The sequence below is a fragment of the Seriola aureovittata genome, chromosome 11 (assembly GCF_021018895.1).
Source record: "Seriola aureovittata isolate HTS-2021-v1 ecotype China chromosome 11, ASM2101889v1, whole genome shotgun sequence".
NCBI lineage: Eukaryota > Metazoa > Chordata > Actinopteri > Carangiformes > Carangidae > Seriola > Seriola aureovittata.
Genome location: NC_079374.1, coordinates 8,896,319 through 8,920,334, shown reverse-complemented (window position 1 = coordinate 8,920,334; position 24,016 = coordinate 8,896,319). Strand labels below are relative to the sequence as shown.

Genomic DNA, 24,016 nt, shown 5'->3' with positions numbered 1-24,016 from the left:
TTTCCAGCTCTGATATGAGCTCCCGCCCCATGTTTAGGTGACACAAGAGCCTTTGTTTGCTTTGTTTTAAGTCGGGACATAAACTTTGTTAAACTGAGGCACACAGGTTTCCCTCAGGCACATGGAAAAGCACTGGGAGGACACAGGGCAGTAGCTGTAGTGAGGTTTGTATACAAACGTGACAACAGTGAAGTGCTTTCAGAATGAATCAGAGCTCCAGGCACATAAACACAGTTTTGTGTACTAAAGCAAGAATATTTATTTTGAAGTTTTAATAATAAGCAACTTTTTTTTTTTTTTTTAGTTGCTTATATTTCATAGTTTCTGATTCAGTTCTTTTTAACTTGTTGAAATCAGACATTTGAATTTTGTACGTAGGAAGTTTAGCTGTAATCGAATTTTTAAAATGTATCTCTAGTAATTCCGCAAGAACTTACATCGATTACTTTTAACTTAAAAAGCATGTAATCTTGTATTGCTGCTGGTCTGAAATGCGGACTTCCATTTCTCTGTCTCTGTCTGTTTTCATCCTTATCTTCTATTGACACAGTGATAACCTGTGTGTCTAATTAGGCCTAATCGCAGATCATGCGGGCGAGTGTGTTGGGTCCTCACTGCTTCCCTGTGGTTGGACCTAATGGTGCCGATAAGGGCAGCAGAACTCCGTGCCAGCGACTGTTTGATCAGATGTTCTTAGGGCCTTTTGTAGGGAGGTTTGACATTACATGAGCCGTGCGCTCAGAGTGCTCAGGACTCTACCAGCTCAGAGAGGACAATCCTTGTGTTTGTTTTCTCCTAAGCTCTAAAGCCGTGCTTGGCCGCTGGTTTATGTAGACAAGCTTTGGATCACAACCAGTGTTGCTGATATTATTTTATAAAGCCAGGCAATGATAGGTGAAAATCAGACATAAAAACCAGCATGAAGAACCGTTGGAGTGGGAGGACATGTTTGAATAGGTTCCCAGTGAAACACACATGCTTTACTCCCTGACAACGTTCTGCCTGTCTGTGCTTGCCTCCACCCAAGGAATGAGCACCTCTGCTGGCTCTGTATTGGGTAGACTACAAATAATTAATGGTGGGGTGGCGTCATCTTACTCATGTATAATCCAGCAGCTCCTTTAAATGTTAACAAAGTGCTGTCATTTTTTCCTCTGCGGTAAAGTGATGCAGGACACATAATTGCATGACAGAACAGACAGTGCAGCTGTGATTCTCAGCCGCTAAGGCCTCTGAATTATCTCGACCTTGTAGTGTCAACACTTGCTTTCGCCAACGCAGAACTGCCCTTTACCCCGCAAAGCTACTGTGTTTTCACACCTGGTGAATTGCATGTTTTAAGTGATTTTGTGCTGATATTTCGGTGCAGACATTGGTTTTGGCGGCTTTTAGGTCTGCAGTATCTCAAAAGACTCTTTGACGGTTCCTGAAAAATAAGGCAGCTAACAGTTAGAAAGTGAATCACACAGGTCAGAAGTGTGTTTGAGTGAAAAACAGGCTTGAGTATGTATGACCAAGAACCCGCCGCCCCCATCACCTGCCCTCTTCCTCATCTCAATACAGTCCTCTGTCACCAGCCATGCACGGCTCAGCCCTTGGGAAGGCAGGGACTTGGAAAAATGGGGCTTTAAAATAGCTCATGTTGCCACAGCAGCAATATGGCGGACAAGTATTTCATCTCGGTGTCTCATACATGAGCGGGCTTCTGTGAAGAGCAGGGTCAGACTTTCTCAGGATGTTTTATTTTCTTCACAGTCTTTCCTTTCCTGTTTGTCTGCCCCTCTCGCTTCTATGTAGTTCTGCTCACACCTCTGAAGTATATTGTTGCATAACTTCCCTCCCCGCTCTACATATGTTTGCTCAGTCAGTACACAGCTCTTATCGGATACCATAGGAGGTGTGTGCAGCCACTGTTTGCTTTAGCGCTCCTTGTTGTCTTAAACACAGTATTTGGCTGACCTTGGCTGTGACCCTGGTTCGGGTCACTCTCGCTTTTCAGGGAGCACTCTGCCAAAAATTTTAGTGAAGCAATAATTCACTGCTCTCTTTCCCCTTCGCTCTCAATTGCAAAAAGTGCCTAAAAACTGAACTGCCTTTCGCACTCTCAAGTACCGCTGAAGAATTTGCTCATATTTTCTGTCTTGACTTGTTGGAGGCAAGTTACCAAAAAATACATTTCCTATTTGACGCTGGCTGCTCCTGCAGGTGTTGAACAAGTTGCAAGTGTCTAACACGGTGGAGCAGAAACTGGCTCTGTGACCTTCAAGTCTCTGATTTCTTTCCTTTTGTCTTCTGTCCCACAGAGTGTGGGTGTTCCCTGGCTGGCTGCCCTGTTCTGACTCCATTGTAATGTTTAGTCTGTCCTTATTGTTGACTAGCTTATGCTAGTCCAAACCTTTTACTGTGTTTGTTTTTAACCATTACGTCAGGTCATGTAATTTGCCTGTCAGATCAAGTTCCTGAGCCAACTGGAAATGCCATATGAACATAGTTTTCTTGTTTTGTGTTGACTTCGGTTTGTCTACATTAGACCTGTACTGATATGATGGCACTATTTTATATGTGAAGGGTGGTTCACTGTAGCCTACGGAGGACAATCTATTTGGGCTTTTTACTTGAACTTTTCTAAGTAATAAGGGTTATTGCTGTTGATGTTAATGTGGTGAGTTGGATGATAGGATGAGCCGCCGAGAAAATATCCCCTGGTATTTGGTTCCACCTCACTTCCCCTTCTCTTTTGTTATGACTTTCCTTGTTAATGTTTTCCTATTCATCATATCCCTTCTCTCCTCTCTCCTTTCTTACAGGTCCCTGAGGTGATCAGCAGCATTCGCCAAGTGTCCAAATCCGCCCTAAAGGAAGATGCCAGGCCCAAACAGGAAGCTGACGAGGCCTTCTACAACTCCCAGAAGTTTGAAGTGCTTTACTGTGGCAAGGTATGAATCTGTGCATACGCTTCAGATATATGGTGTGTTTCCATTTATACAAGGTCACTGAATGGATGCCGTTGGATTCCAGGTGACGGTCGGGCACAAGAAGGCTCCATCCACCCTCATTGATGATTGCATCGATAAGTTTCGTCAGCATGAGGTGGAGCGCAAGCGCCTGCGCCTGCTGAACGGGCAGCGAGGGTCCACGGAGAACGCCCCTGTAGAGTTCCTCATCGGGGAAGAAGCAGACCCACTCTCCTCTGTTCTGAGTGAGAGGATGGAAGACCCAGAAGTTCCTGGAGTGGAGGACGTGACCAGAGGTGGAGGTAAAGGCAGTAACAAAAGGTCAAAGCTGAATCAGCAAGTAGCTTTAGTCAGAGATTTACGACGCTCGGTCGCACGCTCTTGAAGCTTCCCAGTCCTTAGCTACCGTTGCTACGCTTGTCAAGCTTACCATTCTCGCATGGCACATTATCACAGTGGGAGAAATTCTTTCATTTTATCATATTTCAACATGAATCTAAATAAACACTCGGGTGTATCTGTGTCGGATACACAGGTAAAAGCCTCTCCAATAGCGCCAGTCAGAGCAGCCTGCGAGGAGCGTTCCCCGAGTGCATCCTGGAGGACTCTGGATTTGAGGAGCCTCAGGAATTTCGCACGCGCTGCAGCAGCCTGGCAGGGAGTCTGCAGAAGAAGCCAGGGGAGGGCGTCATCAAGGGCCCCACACGCCGCAGACATGCCAGCGCACCAAACCACGTTCAGCCGTCTGATGCAGACAAGAACCGCACCATGCTCTTCCAGGTAAAGACAAACATTTCCACGAAAAGTGGCAATGTTGATGCTGCAGTTTTGCTGATGTCTTGGCTTCAGAATGTGCACAGCGGCTCAGAGGCATCTTATCTCTGAGTCCAGCTTACTGGCTGACTGCAGACTGTCAGGCCGTTGACACCGAGAAGATTTATCATCACAGCAATGTCCTCTAGTTAAAACCTATGGCTTAGTATGCTTTCAAGTGCTCGGCCTGGACTGAGAGATCTGTTATATTTGAATTACAGTCATTTTTGCAGTTAACTAAAATGAATGAGTACTCTGTGTGATTGTGGTGTAGATGGACAACATACAATTTACAGTTGATCTGAGTCATAAGGATGTTTTATTCTCTTTTGGACTGAGTCCAAACTTGTAGTGTTTATGAGGTTTTTTGAGGTTTATGGGCAGAACTTTAAATATACTCCTTTGTCAGTGAGAAGATGTTTTTTTTTTTTTTTTTTTATTAGTTCCAAGTCATAACTTGTCTTGAAGAACTTGATCCCACCTGTCACACCAGAAAACCAAATGCTTGCTAGCCTAAGCGTGGATTGCCACGGCAGCTTGGGTGCTTGCTCAGTTCCCCCTCTGAGCTTCTCATTACTGCAAATCATTTTTATGTGCACGTGCGCTGGCAGTTATAAAGTACAGACCAGCTCGGCCCTCGTGTTGCCGCTTGAAGTTAAAGAGGCTGTAACTCCCGAGTAGAATTTGTGACCGCGGCGCTCCTCCTGTGTAAACGTATGGCCGCCGCCTTATGAAAAGCATGCGGGGCTGCTGAGCGAGCCAGCTGCCATTCCTCACACACCATGCCCATTTCCTCATGAAGCTAATTTTAAAAACTAGAGCACAACGCTCAATATGATACTCTACATAGCAGTCAATTATGGGAAAAATCGTTGGTGCAGACTTGTTGACCTTGATTTTGTGTGTGTGTGTGTGTGTGTGTGTGTGTGTGTGTGTGTGTGTGTGTGTGTGGTGTGTGTGTGTGTGTGTGTGTGTGTGTGTGTGTGTGTGTGTGTGTGTGTGTGTCATTGAACAGGTCTGAGAACAGTCATAGTTGTTGTGATGAGATAGGTGAAACTGTTATCCTCTTATTATATGCATGATCTACAAACAGCCTGAACATGTTATTGTTTTTTTTATGTGTCTGACCAAAATACACTTTTTGCGTGTCACAGGTGGGGCGTTTTGAAATAAACCTCATAAGTCCAGACAGTAAAACAGTGGTGCTGGAGAAGAACTTCAAAGATATCTCATCCTGCTGTCAGGTTGGTTTATTTTTACTCGTCGTATTTACACTAAAAGCCTCTCTCTTGTGTCTCTGCTGCAGTCCTACTCAGTGGATAAGGTCGGACTAATTTCATCCATTGCTTTTCCGAGACATCTAATACATTAGTGCCCGTCTTTACAGTGCAGCAGGCTTTTTATGTTCAATCCTTAATTTGATGGCAAATGACATCTTTATCAGTGATGTAGAAATCTGTTCCCTTTTTTCTTTTTTCTGTTTTTTCTTTTTTCTTTTTTTTATTACTGCTCGATGCAATCCCATTCCTTTAAATGGGCGTCCTGCATAAAGATAATGCAGTGTCTCGTAAGAGCAAAATGGTGCTTTTACTAATTGAATGGAAAATGGAAATGGACAATGTTGAAAGCCATTATGGTGTCAGTGACATGTGCTGTTCTTAGTTTCAGTTTTATTTTATCATTTGTAAGGCTTGACTGAATACACAGATACAGAAGTATGGCCGTCCTTCACTGTGATTTATTCTAGTTTCCTGTTTGTCTCGACTTTGACACAGGGCATCAAGCAGACCGACCATTTTGGTTTCATCTGTCGGGACCAATCGGAGCCTGGTCCCAGTCAGTATTGTTGCTATGTGTTCCAGTGTGCCAGTGAGTCCCTGGTGAGTCGCACAGAACATCACTGAAAATCACTTCAGCTTTTTATCTTCACTCAATATTTTTTTATTGTAATCTCCCCTAAAATGTCTGTGTTGTCTTTGTGTGTGTGTGTGTGTGTGTGTGTGTGTCTGTGTGTGTCTGTGTCTGTGTCTGTGTCTTCTCCCCACGTTTGACTGTGTGTGTCAGGTAGATGAGGTGATGCTGACGCTGAAGCAGGCCTTCACTACAGCAGCAGCCTTACAAAGCAATAAAACCCAGGTCCAGCTGTGTGAAGCCTGCCCAATGCATGACCTGCACAAGCTCTGCGAGCGGATTGAAGGTAAGCCACATGAACGCAGTCACACATCCTGCACTGCTCTCCGCCTTGACTTATGAATATATTGATGCATGGCCTGTTTCTCAGAGTTAAAGCTAGATGGAAGAGAAGTCTTATTTCCTCTTCTGTTTTTAGGTCTCTATCCACCCAGAGCGAAGCTAGCCATCCAAAAATATCTCTCCCAGCTGACTGACAATGAGCAGGCGGAGATTTTTGAGCGAGTTCAGGTGAGGTTCGCCTTTGCCTACAGGAAGCCTGAAAAACTAGTGACATATTAACAGTTTTTTGGTGATTCGTTGCTAGAAACAGTTACTTATAGTATTTATACAAATGTTGCATCTGCTTCAAAGCAGTGTTTTTCTTCCATCATGGTTTTCGGGTGTTTGTGTGTCCGTGTGTGCAGAAGCTGAAATCCGAGTCAGACCAAGAGGAGAATGAGCTGGTGATTCTCCATCTGAGACACCTTTGTGAAACCAAACAAAAGTCCCACCTTCACATTGGAGAAGCCCCTCAGGTAAACACTTTTCCCGTAGGCAGGGCTGATGTTTGAAAACCACCTCAACTGGCTCCTTTGGACTCGAAGGAGCAGCAGCTCTACCTCTCGCTAAGGCTGAGCTCACACACCCTAAGGAGGAAACTCATTTCAGCTGTTTGTGTTCGCAATCTCAGTTTTTTTTAGTCACCACTAGAGTTCATGACAATAGGGGGGAGTGTTGGAAATTATTTGTGACTTGGCACCAGTCTGCCTGTCCATTTCGCGCTCCATCTTACCGCTTTTATCCCAAGATACTTAAACTCCTTCACCCGGGGCAGTAACTCCCCCCCAACCTGGAGGGAGCAATCCACCGTTTTGTGGCAGAGAACCATGGCCTCAGACTTGGAGGTGCTGACACTCATCCCGGCCGCTTCACACTCGGCTACAATCCGCCCCAGTGCGGAAACAACGTTTTCTTTAAAATGTATAGCGTGAATGCCTAAAGGGTTTTTAAGAGCCTTGGTCAAAGAGATGGTCAGAAAAGTCAATTTCCATGGAGATTTCCATGTCTTTCTTGATTATAAAGCAGGTGTAGGCGCTACGTTAGCGCTCAGGGGAATGCACACAGTCTGTATTGAGAAACTGTGGCTTAAAATGAGCTGTTACGGACTTCTGGTGATGTGACAACAAAAGCAGTCACCGCTCGCAGCCATGCACCAAACCCCACCCACCCAGACCCACCATCCGGGCTTGCAGAATTTGGTTTCTCTGAACGTTTACCTGAAATCTGCTATTTGTTTGGTCACCGACCTGTTGTCACTAGAGCTCCAGAGAGCAGCCAGGGGGGGTGTAATACTACATTGAGGTGGTTTGTGCTTCTTAAAACCACAAATATATCTTCTTATGGATCAACACCTCAAATAAAACACAGGAAAAGTGTAAAAATATGGAGCTTTTTAAAGGCTTCTGAAAAGGAATGGACTTTATTCAGAATAGTGTCTCACCCCTCTGTGCTCTCTTCCCACAAATGTTAACTTGAAACGTAAAGTTGAGCACTACCCATCATCTATCCCATGATCTCGCCTGAGGGCCTGTATGTTAAATATTATCACTCAAACGGCAGAGCTCCAACAACAGTTCCGCTATTACTGAAGCAACCAGCAGCCGTAGGCTACTCCCCGCAGCCTTGGCCATGTGGGTCTGCGACAGTATGGGTAACACTGAGTTTGTGTACTTACTAATCATGGCAGTCACATTTTATTAATCGTGTCTGTGTTGATCTTTCCTCTGTCCTCTGTCCTTTTGTTGTCGTCTGACAGAATGCAGCAAACAGCTCGGCAGCAGCAGACGGCGCCGCCACCAGCAGTCGCTTCAAACTTGATATTCTCAAGAATAAAGCACGCACCTCCCTCACCAGCTCACTAGAGAACATCTTTGCAAGGGTGCGTCTGAGCAGAGAGAGTACATTTCCTTTTCTGCCCCCCCCCCCCACCAATTTCATCTTTATTTAATTTCCTGCTCGTTTTATCTTCACCATTTCTCTCCCTCTCTAAGTTTATCCGTCTCTGCCTCTTACTCCTCCACCACACCAGACTGAATATAGTCACTGTGCTGTGTACCTTCAAGCGTCTTCCTGCTCAGTCTTTGTATCAGTTGCTCAGTTGTTTCTGTGCCACTGCCATACAAGGGATTTGGATTGACCCATATCTGCCAGTGAGACAGCACAATAATTCCTCAGTAGAAGGACCCAGGCAATCTGACACCTCTGCTGCCATCTGTTATTGTCTCAGAGACTAAACTAAACTAAACACTTGTTAATGTTATTATTACCAACGATACCAAAAACAATTATTTTTTGTAAATAACAGAAAAAATGGTTGTGTAAAAACGTTGTTAATGATTTATGTTTTTTTTTTTTTTTTTCTCCATTTGTATTTCCAGAACTTGTTTTATATTGTGTAATCACCTCTGTTACCAGGGTGCCAGCCGAATGCGGGGCCGCCTGGGAAGCATGGGAAGCATTGGCAGTTTTGAAAGAGTAAGTGTCCTTGTGGAGGAAGCAGAGAGTTTCCAGGGCTTCGCTCGGGGGACTCTGGGAATTCTCACTTTTTACTCAGTGGCTCTTAAAAGCATGTTATATTCCAACTCTGTCCTCAGGAAAGGAAGATAAGCATGCTTTCACTTTCATCGGTGTCAGCAGTTGGAGGCTGCCAACAGCGCTCCTCTCACATGGATACATGATTCCACACTGTTAGTTATTCCCACATAGTTTTCATGATGAAGATGCATTGGCCAGAAGACAGACTTGTGCGGCAGGGAGTGTGTTTACAGAGCTTTCCATGAACCATTTGGGGTTGTTGGCTCCACTGCGTCACTGCTGTGCAGAATGTGGAGTGAGGGTGTGATGTAGTCCCACTAAACCCCCCCCCCCCCCCCCCCCCCCCCAGTCCTGTCACATTGTCAGATGCACAAAGGATGTTTTAAAGATGAAATGATCGAAATCGATGCAACAGAACCAAATATATTGTTTATTTTTCTTTCTGGTCAAAACTCAGTGCCTACATTACCCCCATTGCATCTGTCTCCGACAGTTTGGTCATGGATTTGGGTGTTAGCGGCGGCTAATGTAATCTCGAGCCTCTAGCCTTCGAGCAGAGATGAGGAGCGGCCTGCAGAGGTCTGCTAGGTCTCGTTTCTAACTCAACTAACTTGTCGTTTTTCGTCATCAGATTTCACGCGTCTCCCGCCGAGGCCACAAACGGCTTTATATAACTTTTTACACACATGCAGAAGTACTCCGCAAGACCTGTAAACGGACTTTGATGTGTAAAATCTTTGAAGTTTCCCCTTTAAGGATGTGATGCTTGTGATGTTAAACCACCAAGCCACCAAAACTTTGTTACTTATAAAGAGCGGGTATTGTTGTTAGTTTCATAAGCACTTCCAAGTAAGTGTTTATAAGGATCTTCTTCACTCTCAGGTGCTGCCCTTGTGTTTTATTTCTAACAATCAGAAGAATGTTGTTTGCCCTGTCATTAAGCGAGTGAGTGGTCATATGGGGATTGTGTCAGGATGCCGGTGGCAGGCAGGAAATCCAAGTCAGGATGTCCAGCTTGTTTTGCATCTGCTGAGCCATGCCTGTCCTGGCTTCCTCTTCTCGGCCCTGTCACAGGACACGGCGCGCTGCACGGGTGTCTGATCTCAGCCACTTCATCTTATCAGTTTCCTCAAATGTACAAATCACAATTAAGCCATTCAGCTGACAGCGCGACTTACATGTGTGCGGTAGATGTAACTGACCTTTTTGTGATCTGCAATGTGATTGTCATTGCAGGGACTTTTGAGGTCGTTCCATTAGACCTTGAAGTTTAAAAAAAAAAAAAAAAAATTCTCTTCAAGTATTTAAAAAAGCAACTCAAATATCGCGGTCGAGGGAGGTCTCCAAGAGCATGATGGGAGGAGATTGCAGGGTTTTCATGTGGAGTTTCGTCGACAAAGATCCTCCCCGCCAATAGTGTGTGATGCTGTGAGTCACAGGACATTGTCCATTAGAATACAATAGATGTGTGGGGGTTGTACTGCCAGGCATGAAGCCACAGTGAAGTCTAAGAGTGTTGAGAGGAAAGTTGAACCTGGACTGAGCCTTGCTGTGGGGTGTCATTGGCTAGGTGAGTGCAGACCTGTAACTTGAGTCACTGAGTGTTTCGTCTGGCTTCAGGCTGAGTCTCTGAAATAGAATTAGTAGCTGTGTGTGGTTTGACTAGACATTTAGAGTGATTTAGAGTGAATCATTTTGCTTTTTCCCAGGTTATTGACCTACATAGTGATACATGATATTTTAGTGGAATTTGGGATTGTATTATGTGTTTATCTTGTCATTATTCTGCCATTTTTTTCACTCAGTCAGAGTCAGATAGATCAGAAAATCCAACCATATTTAAAAAAAAAAAAAAAAAATCTGAATCTCATAAATATGAATTACTCTTGAAGGGTTTCAGTTAAGCGCTGACATCTTTCTCCCTTTTACATTTTTTTCCCTCCTCAGCAGGATGAGGAATCCCCTGGTCACTCCCCTCCGGGTTCCCCTCCCGCTTTCCCCGATGACGACCCGGAAGGCGGCCTGCAGTTCCGTCGGCGTGCCCACACCTTCAGCCATCCACCTGTGAAGAAACGCATCTCCTTCGAGGGTCAGCCGGCCAGCATCAGCAAACAGGCGCCGCTGCGCAGACAGCAGTCTGTTAACCCAGAGCTTCTGCAGAGCAGGTAACTTGAGTTTCACCTGTCGGTCACTGCGTTGCTAGTTTGAACCTCTGGGAGAAAGGAGTGATCAGTGCAGAAAATGCAAACGTTGCAGGAGTTGATGTTTTGATGAGTGAATTCTACTAAATTTCTTTCTGCAAGGGTGAGCTTCTGTTTTGTTTGAAGATATCGCTAATGCTAACTGTGCCAAAAAAATCAGAACATGTTGCTTTTCTTTTAATCAGATTCGCACTAACTAAATATTTAGTTGACCTTTGATGTGCACACAGACAATGTGATCTATTTGCAGCACTTTGATCAGTCCTAAATCTCTCTACCTCCCGCTTCTCTATCCTTGAACAATGGCATCACACGTTTCCTGTCACTGTTTTGATCCCTCATGTAATGTTTGTTTTCCATTTGTGGGCATTTCATGTTTGGCTCGCCCAGTCCCGTGGCGGTCTTGAGAAAGCGCAGCGTTTCGGAGAGCGAGTCCTCCTTCAGCCTCCCCTCCTCCTTCTCCACTCCCACTTTCCTGAAAAGCTTTTACCAGGGCTCCCTGGGCTCCCTGGGCTCCCTGGCAGACAGTGGGAGTCTCAAGAGGTGAGAGGGGGTGCTCAGACAAAACCCCCCTGCTTAGAGCCAAACGCACCGGCCAGGGTTTTGATTAAGGGGATGAGATGGGTGGGAGGGACGAACTGGTCTTTGCTGGGATGGTAGTAGCCGCATACATGTTGGCTGTCAAACCTTTTAACACTCGCCTTTTTTGTCCCTGTATCTTTGTACTCTTTTCCTGTCTATCCACTGCAACTTTTTATTAGTAAAGATACTTTCCAGCTCTTTCTTTATTTTTCCCCATCGTCTCTGCTGCTGGACTCGCCCTCTTCCTGTTTCACTCAGAAGTTGAAGGAGATGCTGATACACCCCTCTCTTGTGGCATTTGCATGTGAATTTGAAGCTTTTTTTTTTTTTTTTTTTGCACGGCAAAACTGTATTTAACCTGGATTTATGGCCTTTACTGTATAAAACGACATTTCACACTTGTGCCACCACCTCTCCTGACCAGTCGAATTCGCCATGCCTTAGGGTTGCTACTCTTAGCATCATGCTGATTCAAGTCAAGTGATGTGTTTATTCTGAAAGGTTGCTGTCAATATTCAGCTGCAGTAATTAATCAACTAATATAGAATGTTCAAGACAACGCGACATGCCGTGGACGTGCCTGACAGTCTCTAGATCTCCTCTCCTGGCGCCGCCTTGACAGGGTTAGGTGTCTGGTTGGCAGATCGTAAAGGTTAACATTTCCATTATGAATGAGATTCAGTGGAAGCCGACTATTGTAAAATGTCATATCCACAGGATGTTTTTCTCCTTTGACAGCGCTCCAATCTCCCGAGCACTTGCATTGATAATGCGGCAAAAGGAGCAAGACATGCTTTTTCTGCCTGCGATGTTGAATAAGAGCGGGTTCAAAAGACGACTTGTCGAGAAGTCTCGACCTGCTGGGTATTTAAATCCGAAGATGTCAACATACTCGCAGCCAGGTTTACGTCTCTGCTGCGCTTTGAGCTTACTGTACCCCGGTGACTTTTTTCTGCGACATTTCTTCATGACCTGACTGACAGGAAAACATGAGAGGAGGTAATATGTCAAGTGAGGAATTTGAATCTGTTAAAGAGGCGATGTTAAATGTGCAGAACAGCCTGTAAGAGCAAAATCCTTGTCTCTGTGACATTTGTCTCAGTCCAAGGTCACTTCCTGTTTTTCTTGCCCACATGATCAGGCAGGCACTTGCTTGCTGATCAAGCTTATTATCTACAGTAACTCAAGTGATCCTCAGTGAATGATATTAAAACCTTGTTTCTTGAATGTAAGTAGAACGTAATTTGAAGTACACGGTATTCATGAAATTGCTTGAGTACTGAACATTTTATTTGAACATATAACTGATATAATGTACTCTGAATGTTGATGCCCAAAAATGGTTGTAATTTATAAATAAAGTAGATCCGGGGCCAGCAATTCAACATATTTATTTGTACAAATAAATAATATAATAACTGTGTCAGATTTAATTTTGCTGCTGTTCATGAACTGCAGTGCAAAATGTCAAGAGAGGAAGAGACTGAGCAACAGAGAACAAACACCATGACACGGTTCATCTACTGTAATATTTCAGATAATTACATTATAATGAAAAGTGTCACATGTGCAGTATAAGCAACCCAATCTGCAAAAGCTGCTCTCATTGTACTTTAAACAAAAAAATTGTTTTGTTGCTGTAGGGTTTGGTAGTTGCATGGTGCAAACACCATATTTGACTTATTATATACCACAAACTCTTCTGCATAAAGCACACAGCATGTTAGAACAAACAGCAGGCGGACTTCACAGACCCTCACTGCCTTTGCACATATGATGAAACACTGTTTGCACCATCAAAATTGGCCCTTTAAGATTTGGCAGAGCACTGACCAAGCGTTTCTTTTATAATAATGTGTAATTAGTTTTTACCCACATTTAGTGAGTTGGTAGGTGTGAAATTAAAGGTTTTCAGTTATGACTCAATACTATGCCTAACTTGCACTTGCTGTGCACTCCTTTAGTTGCTTTGAATAAAAGCATCTGCCAAATGATTCGATGTAAATGTGAACCAAAAGTGATACTAATAATAGAGATACTAGTAATAGTACCCCAAGCAGCTCAAGTTTTCTTCTGTACTAAAAAAGTAACTTCTTGGCTGTTTGTGTGGCTGATGTTTGTTGTCATTTTACATACTAATGGTGAACTGTTGCTTTATTAACAAGGATATCGGGAATCGGCGCATGTTTTTCATCCGTGTGCTTCAGGTAAATCTTGACCGTTTCTCATCAGCTCGGTGAAGCTGAGATGAGAAGCTTGCATAAGGTTTCTTAAGTGTGAGATGAGATCAGTATTTGTGCTCATGTACTGAAGGATGAGTACGTGTGTGCCTGCATTTTGTAAAAGAGTGCTGAAGGAGCGCTGGTGTCAGATGACACCTGACTGATTTATCGGGTGTCTGTGACGCTGCTGTCCTCTCTCGTAGCAATGGGGAAGGCAGGAAGAGGACCCTGTCTGGGTGCAGCAGTGACTCAGTGAGTGGAGGTCTCCCTCCGACCCCACGCAGGGTCTCCTGGAGACAGAAGATCTTCCTGAGAGTCGCTTCGCCGATGAATAAGCCATCCGCATCCATGCAGCACCCAGGTCTGGTAACAAAATCCCTCTAGCAGTTCAGGCAAGGCACAACATGATGCACAATGAATATGGTCTGAATAGTGCATAGAAAATGAGAACGAGGCAGGAGGAACATTTGATTCTTGACTTTTAAATTGCAATAATACATGTGGAAAGCAGTAAAGGTTGAAAGGAAAGAGGTATTTTCCCACTTCATCCTTGTAAGATGAATGCAACAGTAATCCTCCTACCTGTTCTTGTCTTTAGAATAGTCTTTCCTAGCTCACTCAGGGAATCTTAAAGAAATGTAGCGAGTAGATTATTCTCAGATTCAGTGAATCTTGGAACGAACATCACAAAATTGTCAGTCATGCTTTGTGTGATTGTTTTTTTTATTTTGTAAATGCTGCTTTCAGTGCAGTGGTGCACTGTATCAAGGCAAATCAAAATAAAAGTGGTGTTGCGCTGAGAAAACCGGTCACATGACTTCAGCAGCCGTATTTGAATTGCCTATGTTTGTTGTTGTTAAGCACAGATCCTCACTCATCCCAAATAGAGGTTTTCATTTTATATGCCTTCATCCAAAATGCTTTACAGTGCCGATAATATGTGCACTCTTTTTGTAGCCCCAGTTTTGTCTCCACCAACTGTTTGATGCTGCTCAGTTAGCATCACAATGGGTTACAGTGGCTGCTGCTGCTGCAGGAAACAGGGCTGATGAGAGTGGTAGATTAAACCATACAACCAATATGCTGTCAAACCCAAACAACAAGTTAGAAGATGCTGGAAAGCTCTGTAGTGATGCAGAGTTGGCTGATATCAGACAGTTATTAGATTCATTGCTCATACAAAAAAAATGTAAGTTAAAAATCTATTTTCCATGTGTACTTTAATTGATGCTTTAGATCACTCTGATGCAAGGGAGCTGCTGCCTCTCTCTCCTCGCTCCTCGGACTCAAGTCTGGACCCTTTCGGGCATCTGCTGTCGCCGACGGGTGACCCCCTGTCTGGGGGGAGGCCTAAGAAGAAGGGGGCTGACTACCGGTCTCTATGGAAGACTGCCATCCACCAGCAGATCCTGCTGCTGCGCATGGAGAAGGAGAACCAGAGGCTGGAGGGTGAGTATCAGTCACTACTATGCATATAAAGTATGATAATCAACCTTGAACAAATCCCTCTTTTGGTCACATGACTGACAAAAATGAAGAACACAATGTCTGTAGTCTTGTTTGCGATCATTCACTTTGATGTTTAGTGCATTAGTTTCTCTGCAGACACAGAGTATTTATAATTTGTCATGAGGCTGTAGTTTTTGAAATCTGCTCACACTGGCTCTTATTGTTAAGATTTATCAGCCTATGAAGAAATTTATCACAGTGGGAGCTTCCACTCTTGTCCCTTTTCCTCACCTATCATCAAAATTTCACTCTCTGACACTTGGAGTCTTGTTGTTCCCAGCTGAGGCTTTATGAGCGTGGACAGGGATTGAAGGCTCAGAAGTAAGCGACTCTTTAAGCTTTCATTTCTGTTTATTTTGAGAGGTCAAACGTTGCCGTGTTGGTTTGGGATTCTGGAGCACAGTTATATTTAGAGCTAAACGTTGCGGTCGTTCATACTGACACACGTTTCAGACACAACGCAGATGCACAAACATTTCATAGACTCAGTAGGTTAAAGTGCATGCAAACTAATTCTCCTTTTTTTTTTTTTTTGAGAAGCCAACAGTAGCAGCACTATTAGCTCATAGTTCAGTAAAATAACAGGATATACAGTAGCTTTGGCAAAACATCGCCCTCTAATGGCCAAGGTTACTTAGGGTGCATTCCAAAGCCTTTTTCTTTTTTTTCTCTTTTTTTTTTTTAAGCACTCCTTTTTTTTCCACTCCTCTCCTCACAACCACTTGTCCCCTTAACAGGAAGTTAACAGGAGACAAGAGGGGGGATAGAGAGGAGAAGAGGAAGTAGAGGCCAGTTGGGACCGTTAATTAGCTTCTTTATTATCAGAAATAGATCTTTAAAATGATTGTAGTTGCATGATATAAACTCCATCTCGTAAATGATGTTGTAGCATTTCACATTAACATGTTGTTCCCAGAGAACAGATGGAGTGAAAGAGTTTTAGCCTTGGGATGCACCTGCCATGTGTAGCCTTTAATGATTCACTATACCAATACATCTCTTTCCCTTTGTTTGTTACTATGACACCAATGCTGGTCTGAGGACCTAACTGTGAATAACCGTTTTCAATAGAAGGTAAGCGATACAAAAGGAGCCCCTTGGGATCAAGGCAGATGGTTTGCATGATTTTGGGTGTTGGTTATTATATTCATTCAATTCAGCTTATTTTGCTTGCATGTTCAGGGACGATCATACTTCATGGTGTTCTTGTCTCTTTTGTCCTTTGTACCTCTCATGACTTCAGCATAGTGAAGATGGAGTTTTGATGTTAATGCGGGTATTGTGGCTTGTGTTTACATGGTAGGCTTTCCATGGTAACTGGTGGCATAAGGTGCTGCTCTCAGATTTGACATCTTTTTTTAATCAGGTACATTCTGTGTTACCAAAGCAAACGCACTTTTCTAGTACAGCCTCCTTCGTTGGTCTTTGGTGTTGGTTTTCTGCCACGAGGAGAGAAAATCTTAATCGATAAAATTATGTTGAATGTGTTCATTTCATCTGTGTCATCTCTTTTTGATTGGGTTGGGTGCGCTGCAGCGAGCAGAGATGAGCTGCACATCCGCAAGATGAAGCTCAACTACCAGGAAGTGGGCCAGTGCTCCAAAGACGCACAGGCATTGTGGGAGAGAAAACTGACTGCCCCAGGCAGAACAACAGTCCCACAAGACAAGGAGGAGATGTACCGCGCACTCTGCCAAGGTGATAGATGTGTGTGTGTGTGTGTGTGTGTGTGTGTCTAAGTTTTTGTGTGCGAAAGAAAGCGAGAGAAAGGGATAGTGAAGATATAATCTTCATCTTTGTGTGCAGGTGTTCCCAAGAGCAGGCGCGGGGAGGTCTGGTTGCTCCTTTCCCATCAGCACCGGCTGCGTCAAAGGCTGCCCCAGCGCCAGCATGCCCCGGACACCCCCTACCATGACCTGCTGAAGCAGCTCACCGCACAGCAGCACGCCATTCTGGTGGATCTAGGTGTGCACACGACTGTACAAAACAAAAAAAATGGGGTTTTATTTAGTTCAGACATGGGAAAATGATTCAGACTGATCCATGTCAAGGAAAAAGTTTTAAGACAACTTCAGCCTCAGTTGCTCTATGAGTAGAAGCTGTGATTATTTGTAGGTGTTGTAGGAGAAGTAGTTTGGTTGTTATTCTCCTTACGATTACTTATTCATGGGCGAACTGCCTCTTCTTGTCATGTTAGCTAAATATCATCTGTCTCCCTCCCCCTCAGGCCGGACCTTCCCCACCCACCAGTACTTCTCAGCCCAGCTGGGTGCAGGGCAGCTTTCCCTTTACAACCTCCTCAAAGCCTACTCTCTGCTGGATACAGAGGTACATAACCATAATCCTGTTTCCCCGCAGTAAATCACTTCACTGGCGTGTTAACGTGGTGGCGAATGTCATGAAACTGGTTGTACGTGGCGTGCGCTCTTATATTTTTGTGCCACACAGGTTGGCTACTGCCAGGGTATCAGCTTCGTGGCTGGAGTGCTGCTCCTGCACATGAGCGAGGAACAGGCCTTTGACATGCTGAAGTACCTGATGTATGACCTCGGCATCAGGCGGCAGTACAGACCTGACATGGTGTCTTTGCAGGTGAGTAGTCGAATGAGTGGGAGGACCAGTTCAACACAGCAGCAGAACCCTCTACATTTCATCCCTGCAAGATAATTTAGGCTTAGACAACAGACATAACAAGAACACCCACTGTTAGTATCAAAGAAGACACCGTGATAGACAGCAACGCATAGATATGACCAAAGGGCGCTGGGATTAAACAGCAACACATAGTACTGCACCACAGGATCGTCCCGATTTTCATTCTCAAAAACATTTGCTCTGAATAATTTGAGCATTTGAGCTCAGAAGAATAAAAGAGCTATCATTACACATTGTGGCATTTTAAATTTAAATGCTATTGTACAAGTGTCTAACCCATTAAAAACAGTATGGCCTGCTGTAAAAGATGCCCAGCTCGCCTCTCACCTATGTGGCTTATTAGTCAGCAAGAGCAAACAGCAGTCAAGTGTCTCCACCTCTTATTCAAACCACGCCTGTATGTGCCTGCTCTGTTAGCTCCAGTTAAACATCAGCTGACCTCACCTGGGCGAAAGCGTCAGCAGGCGTGGTAATGTTTAATCCGTGTCAGGTAACCATTTGTCCGAGCACCGCTTCTCCCTCACGCCGCAAGACCGACCCAAAGATTTTCAAAGACGAGAGGGATTTGTGCCGTTTTTGTTTGTTTTTTTCTTCCTCTGTGCAGTGGGTTTAGTGCGAGGACATAAAGGTACCGTGTATGTTTTTATGTAACTGTCAGGAAACTGAAAGACAGATAACAGGCTAATCTTAGTTTGACCTGACTTCTGCTTCTCTTTTCTGTCTGCCGTGCATTCCACTGGCGCACTTGTCAGGGTCATTGTAATGTGTTGCAAGAGAGTTAGTATTGCTCGTCAAATGCTTGGCCCTCCGTGTGCGTGTCTGAGCAAGTCTCTAAGACAACACTGGCAATACTAGAGGAGCTTGGGTAAAGGTTCATTTGACAGCTGGTAATTGTTTTTAGCGCTGTGATACTCTCTCCCTTGCAGATCCAGATACGCCAATTTGTTCTGGCACAGCTTGTTTCGACCTGTACATGCATTAATACGAGAGTGTTTATGCCTGTGCACACTGTGTGTCTGTGTTATCCCAGGTTCAGATGTACCAGCTCTCCAGACTGTTACACGACTACCACCGCGAGTTGTACAATCACTTCGAGGAGCACGAGATCTGCCCGAGCCTCTACGCAGCGCCGTGGTTCCTCACCCTCTTCGCCTCGCAGTTCCCTCTCGGCTTCGTGTCTCGCATCTTTGGTATATTTTTAGAATAATGGCCCCCTGCATTTGCTCACACACAAATGCTTATCAGCATAATGCTATTTTCTAAAGAGGCTGGCATTTAAATAGCCTCATAACAATTACAGCTTAAAGGTAAAAGTGTGTAAAGTATTAGTGTTTTGCTTGTGTGTGTGGTTTGAATTTTTTTTTCTCCTCTTTCTTTTTTTTCAGATTTTGTATTTGCCCAGGGGACGGAAGTGATCTTTAAAGTGGCCCTCTGTCTGCTGAGCAGCCATGAGGGGGAGATAGTGGAGTGTGACAGCTTTGAGAGCATTGTGGACTATCTGAAAACTACACTTCCCACTCTCACTCAGACACAAATGGAGCAGACCATTGCCAAGGTACAAAGTGTGAAGTTCAATGAAATACGGTCTCAGGTTTCCAAATAATTAAGCCCAGTGAGCCATGGAAACGTAATACATATTGCATGGTTGGTCACGGGTTAAAAGCTCCTCAGTGCTTGTGATGGTGGAAAATGTGTTAAAGGTCTGTAAAAGGTTCAACATTACTTATTTAGCATATTGTAAGACCAACATTATTCTTGTAATCATTCTTGTAGTAGGCTCTGTCAGTTCATTTACTCCACCTTATATATATATTTACTCCACCCTATATATATATATATATATATATAGTGGTATTTTTATTTTCAAAGTTATTGCAAATAAAACTTTATCAATGGCATTTTGATTTAATGTGTATTTACAGTATATAGAGGAAGAATTGCTTTCCCTCTGTGCAGTCTTTTAAGATAATACCAAATTCAGCCACAGTCATCAAAAGTCCAATTTAGTTTTATTACAATAGTCTACTTTTAAAACTTAATTTTGGATGTCAGTTTTTCAGATTTGATTGTCAGTTAATTGTGCAAATATTATCTAGCTTATTAACATTAAAGGGTAAGTTTAGATATTTTTCTTTTGTCAACAAATCCAGTGAAAAGACCAAAACCAACAAGGGGTTAGTTTCCTGCTTCTCAGCCTCCAACCCATTTGTTCCTTGTAAAGATGTAAATCTTTTAAAATTGGTCACAAAATATATATCCTTAATATAAGAAAAGGGCTAAATAATTACCCCAAAACAGCGGGACACTATACTAACAGGAGTAAATAGTGAACTTATTATTGCAGGGCAACTGTCTTGATGTGTGACCTTTTTGTTTGCCAGGTAATGGAGATGGACATCTCCAAGCAGCTGCATGCCTATGAGGTGGAGTACCACGTCCTTCAGGATGAGATGTTGGATGCCGGACCGTTGCCTGACGACTCGGACCGGCTCGACAGACTAGAGAAGACAAACGTGCAGTTGAAGAAACAGAACATGGACCTGCTGGAAAAACTTCAGGTAAGGAAGAGAAGGATCCGACTTCCATGGTGAGACCATCTCCTCATCCATCACCTTTGATAAACATTAGTTTAAATGATTTTGGGAAGCAGTTACATGTGGGAAGTTATTAAGTTATCAGTTTATACTTCCCTCTTTGGATGGATGGACTGGTGGTGAGGGACTCTGTCGTGTTGTTTACACATCCACGACAGTTTCTGATGGTAGTATCTCAGACTACCCATAGATGGCGCTAAAATATAAGATTAAAAACACTGTGGAAATGATAGAAAAGACAAAGGAATTGAAAGCTGTATACATGTCAAAATACTGTATACTGAGCAACAGTATGCAAATCTGGTGAAGTCACACCTCATGGTCCTCACATTAATGAAAGTTTTGAGCTGCTCTGATCTCTGATGCGACCGAGAACATTCAGTGGACTGTCAGCATCATGGTGTTGGATAACTGTTACTACAGTATTTAAACAAGTCATTTAAACAAGCCACTGGCTCTATATTAACTACATTTATGTTTGATTGCACTTCATTGTTGAGGTTTTTAAATGGGATCCCAGAACAAAGTCACACTAGTGTTAACTTGTAGTTGACTTTTTAGTATTTGTATCTCCTGAGCTTTTTAAAAAAAAAAAAAAAAAAAAGTCTCCCCTCTGTCCAAATTTCTTTCTTTGTGTTCTACCCTGCGTTTTGTGAGGTACAATGTCTGTGTCCTCCAGGCTGCACGGCAGAAGATTCAGACGCTGGAGACGAGCGTGGAGAACTTCCTTTCTCGGGAGAGCAAAATGAAGCACATGATTCGCTCTCTGGAGCAGGAGAGGGCAGCTTACCAGAAGACCATTGAACGCATGCGCTCGTGCCTTCCCCCTGACACCCTGACAGATGTGGAGATGACCCAGATCAAAACAGGACCCAACGGGAAAGCCAAAACTGCAGCCAAGAAGCCCTGATGGCAACCGGGGGGGGGGGGCTGGCTGCTCAGGGCGGACGCACAGACAGAGACTGAAGTGAACAAATGGAGACTGCTTTAGTGGAAGGCTGCTGAGCTCCACAGCTATTGTTGTTGTACTGCTGCACAAGAGCAGCAGCGCTTTGTAAATGTGTGATGTCTGGACTTGAGATGTGCAGACTGTATGGGAAGTATCTACGTGGTATTTGTCAGCAGATAACAGAGTGGTGGGAGGATGGTTTCAGTTACATTAGCAAACAGACTGCTCCATCCGTGGATCAGAGCTGCTGTTCTGTCTCATCTGTGTCACTGCCAGTTTGAAGGTGAGATCAAGACGCACAGCATCCTTCCCTGTTCAGAAATCTTAGCAATCACAGGCATATTTTCTAGATTGACACAAGTGAGAAACGTGTCTGCCTGTGCAAATGTTTTTGAGCACTGCCTTGATGTATTTACTACCAGTCTCAGTAGCTCCACAAAAAGCAGTGAACAGAAGGTGCCTGCTGGCAAACAATCCTTTGGACCTCAGGTTCAACGTATAGCCATTACCAGTGTGCATAATCCTGGAGTTGAGACCCCATTGTTTTTGTTGCTTTTGAACTCGTGTCTGTGATGGAAACGCTGCCTCAGGCTAATCACATTGCTTTGTTATTTCCTTTTATTCACTTGAAATGTTTGTGAATGTAATTTCCCTCCAAAGATCATCGAGATAATATTCTGTTTTTCACCACAGAGGCACGTGGGCGCACGTCTGCCGTATTAGGCTTTGACTATCAGGGGATGTATACTATCTATCTTGTTGCTCATCACTCGGCACAACACCACTGCCTTTCACGTGAGAGATCTGTAGCGCTTGCACTTGCTGCTTTTAAGGAGGAAGTGTTTCTTCCAAAGCTCAGGCAGGATGTGAGGTTGTCTGCCTTCTCAGTTTCCTGTGTGACTGACCGCGGTGTCGCCCCTGTTTTTAGCACCACGTTCAGACACTTGAGGTAGAGTTCACAGAGGAAGGTGGAGGAACGATGTGAATGTACCACACATGCCTCTGTTTGAAAAAGTCAGTATGACTCTTTGTTTTTTTGTCAGCCCAAGGTTATGACAGAAGAAGGAGCGTCTCTTACAGCAGTGTTGCATGGCTCAAGGTTTCAAGACAACACATATCAGCAGTTGCATTGTTGTTGGTCACATGTGCAATTCTGTACAGTTTGCAGTGAAAATCAAGGGTTTAGGTGAGTAGAGAGACTGCAAAGGAAATGAGAATGTAAAGACATTTCCAGTTTCCTTTTGAGCTACTCAGTGTATGTACACACACACACACATACACACAAGCTGTGCAGTGAACTGGCTGAGTGCATAGGCAGACAGTTCACATGAATTCAAAGAGTGTCCCTGGCTCTCTCCTCGTTTTTGTTTTATCCCACCTCCGTGTCTGACTCACCGTTGCCAGTTCTGATTGAAAGCAAAACAGTCCTGGGCTTTCATAAAACACTTCAACATTTAAACCAAGGTGATGTCTGTCAAGACAGAAATCACTTACTCACAGTGTCTGTCGGTCTTCCTGTCCTTGGTGACAAGTTGTGGTGACACATTCATGTCTATTTCAGTGTAAAGCTTTTATTCTCAGACCTAAGTCCTTTGGCATGCAGTACGATATGTTTATGTTTAGCAGTCCTGCATGTTTGCATATACCCAGAGCACTCGCCTACTTTTGCTACAGTTACAGGAGCTAATTCACACAAAGTTTGATAGGTTGATATATCCGTCCTGACGTTCCCTGTCAGGGTGAAATGTTCTTGTGGTAATTGAGGTGACGTTGAAAAAGTTTGCACCAAACTCCTCATAAATAATAGAGAAATGGTCGCCTCTGAACAGCAGGGATTCTCTCGACAGTTCAGCAAGTGAAACATATCAAATAACTCATCTTGAAATCTGTTGAAGGATATGTAGGATACAGTGCTGCTGACAGCTTTCCTGCCTCTTTGCCCGTATTTTGCTTATTTAGTGTATTTGTGCAGCATAGAAATTGACCGTGGAACCAAAGATGTGGTTGTTTTTCTCAAAAATGAATGAATTCACCCAAAATGCTGTGATGTTTGTTAAATGTGATAACCTTTTTGTCACTACACCTGCTCAGCATTCTTAAGGTTTGTACTAAGATAAAAGCTTGAAAAGATACCAAATATTGGCGGTAAAAACTTGACACTAAAGAAAAAGACCATTGGCCGACTTGTTTACTCATCATTACACACTGTTTATTTCCTCTCAGCTTATTAAGTAGTGCCAAACATTATGATGGCCTTTATTCTCTATTAATCGGAGATAGACCGTTTTGTCGATATCTAATGTAAAGCATTTGGTCGTAGTCAGTGAAGGGTCTTCATTTTACATCAGGTGCTTTGAGTCCTGACTACTAAATAGAGCTTGTATCACTGTGTTTTAAGAAACTGTCAACATGAGGGCTACACAAAGGAACTGTCATGAATTCTTCAATAAACCTCACCATGCCTTGTTTTCTGTCTACTCATGTCCGAATGTCTTACCTGCCCAGTAAGCGCTCATAAAGAAATCATGTTCCCTTACTGCTGTAGCACTCCAAGTGTAGGACGTTGCCTCAAGCAGAAATGGTCTCTCTGTGTAGACGTATTATTGCGTAAAAGGCCAAGGTAGGCTTTGTCAGTTTTACAGTCTATTTAAAGGCCTTTTAAAGAGTTGTACTTTTGTTCACGCCTTGGGCAAAGAGAACAGTAGGTCTCTAGAGGGAAAAAAAAAATCCACCGTGAAGTTGTAGTCTTTGCAGTGTATCTGAAACATTC

The 24,016-nt window shown here is 43.7% G+C and overlaps 1 protein-coding gene across 7 annotated transcripts in view; it reads left to right on the top strand.

The window, feature by feature from the left end:
* tbc1d4 (TBC1 domain family, member 4) overlaps positions 1 to 23,714 on the top strand; it is a 28,539-nt gene extending 4,825 nt beyond the window's left edge. The window contains exons 2-23 of one of the 7 annotated variants that reach the window (XM_056388932.1): positions 2,808 to 2,936; positions 3,019 to 3,256; positions 3,490 to 3,734; positions 4,922 to 5,011; positions 5,543 to 5,647; positions 5,832 to 5,964; positions 6,097 to 6,188; positions 6,365 to 6,475; positions 7,756 to 7,878; positions 8,415 to 8,474; positions 10,485 to 10,699; positions 11,126 to 11,278; positions 13,743 to 13,900; positions 14,776 to 14,988; positions 16,585 to 16,746; positions 16,855 to 17,013; positions 17,276 to 17,376; positions 17,497 to 17,640; positions 18,734 to 18,893; positions 19,089 to 19,258; positions 20,085 to 20,261; positions 20,977 to 23,714. In XM_056388932.1, coding sequence (XP_056244907.1) covers positions 2,808 to 2,936; positions 3,019 to 3,256; positions 3,490 to 3,734; positions 4,922 to 5,011; positions 5,543 to 5,647; positions 5,832 to 5,964; positions 6,097 to 6,188; positions 6,365 to 6,475; positions 7,756 to 7,878; positions 8,415 to 8,474; positions 10,485 to 10,699; positions 11,126 to 11,278; positions 13,743 to 13,900; positions 14,776 to 14,988; positions 16,585 to 16,746; positions 16,855 to 17,013; positions 17,276 to 17,376; positions 17,497 to 17,640; positions 18,734 to 18,893; positions 19,089 to 19,258; positions 20,085 to 20,261; positions 20,977 to 21,207 — 3,369 coding nt within the window. In that variant the 3' untranslated portion in view covers positions 21,208 to 23,714. Of the gene's footprint in view, positions 1 to 2,807; positions 2,937 to 3,018; positions 3,257 to 3,489; positions 3,735 to 4,921; positions 5,012 to 5,542; positions 5,648 to 5,831; positions 5,965 to 6,096; positions 6,189 to 6,364; positions 6,476 to 7,755; positions 7,879 to 8,414; positions 8,475 to 8,931; positions 10,105 to 10,481; positions 10,700 to 11,125; positions 11,279 to 13,742; positions 13,901 to 14,775; positions 14,989 to 15,025; positions 16,123 to 16,584; positions 16,747 to 16,854; positions 17,014 to 17,275; positions 17,377 to 17,496; positions 17,641 to 18,125; positions 18,332 to 18,733; positions 18,894 to 19,088; positions 19,259 to 20,084; positions 20,262 to 20,976 lie in introns of those variants that run through there. The other 6 variants (XM_056388931.1, XM_056388933.1, XM_056388936.1 and 3 more) reach the window with 6 other exon arrangements.
* Positions 23,715 to 24,016: the final 302 nt, after the last annotated feature.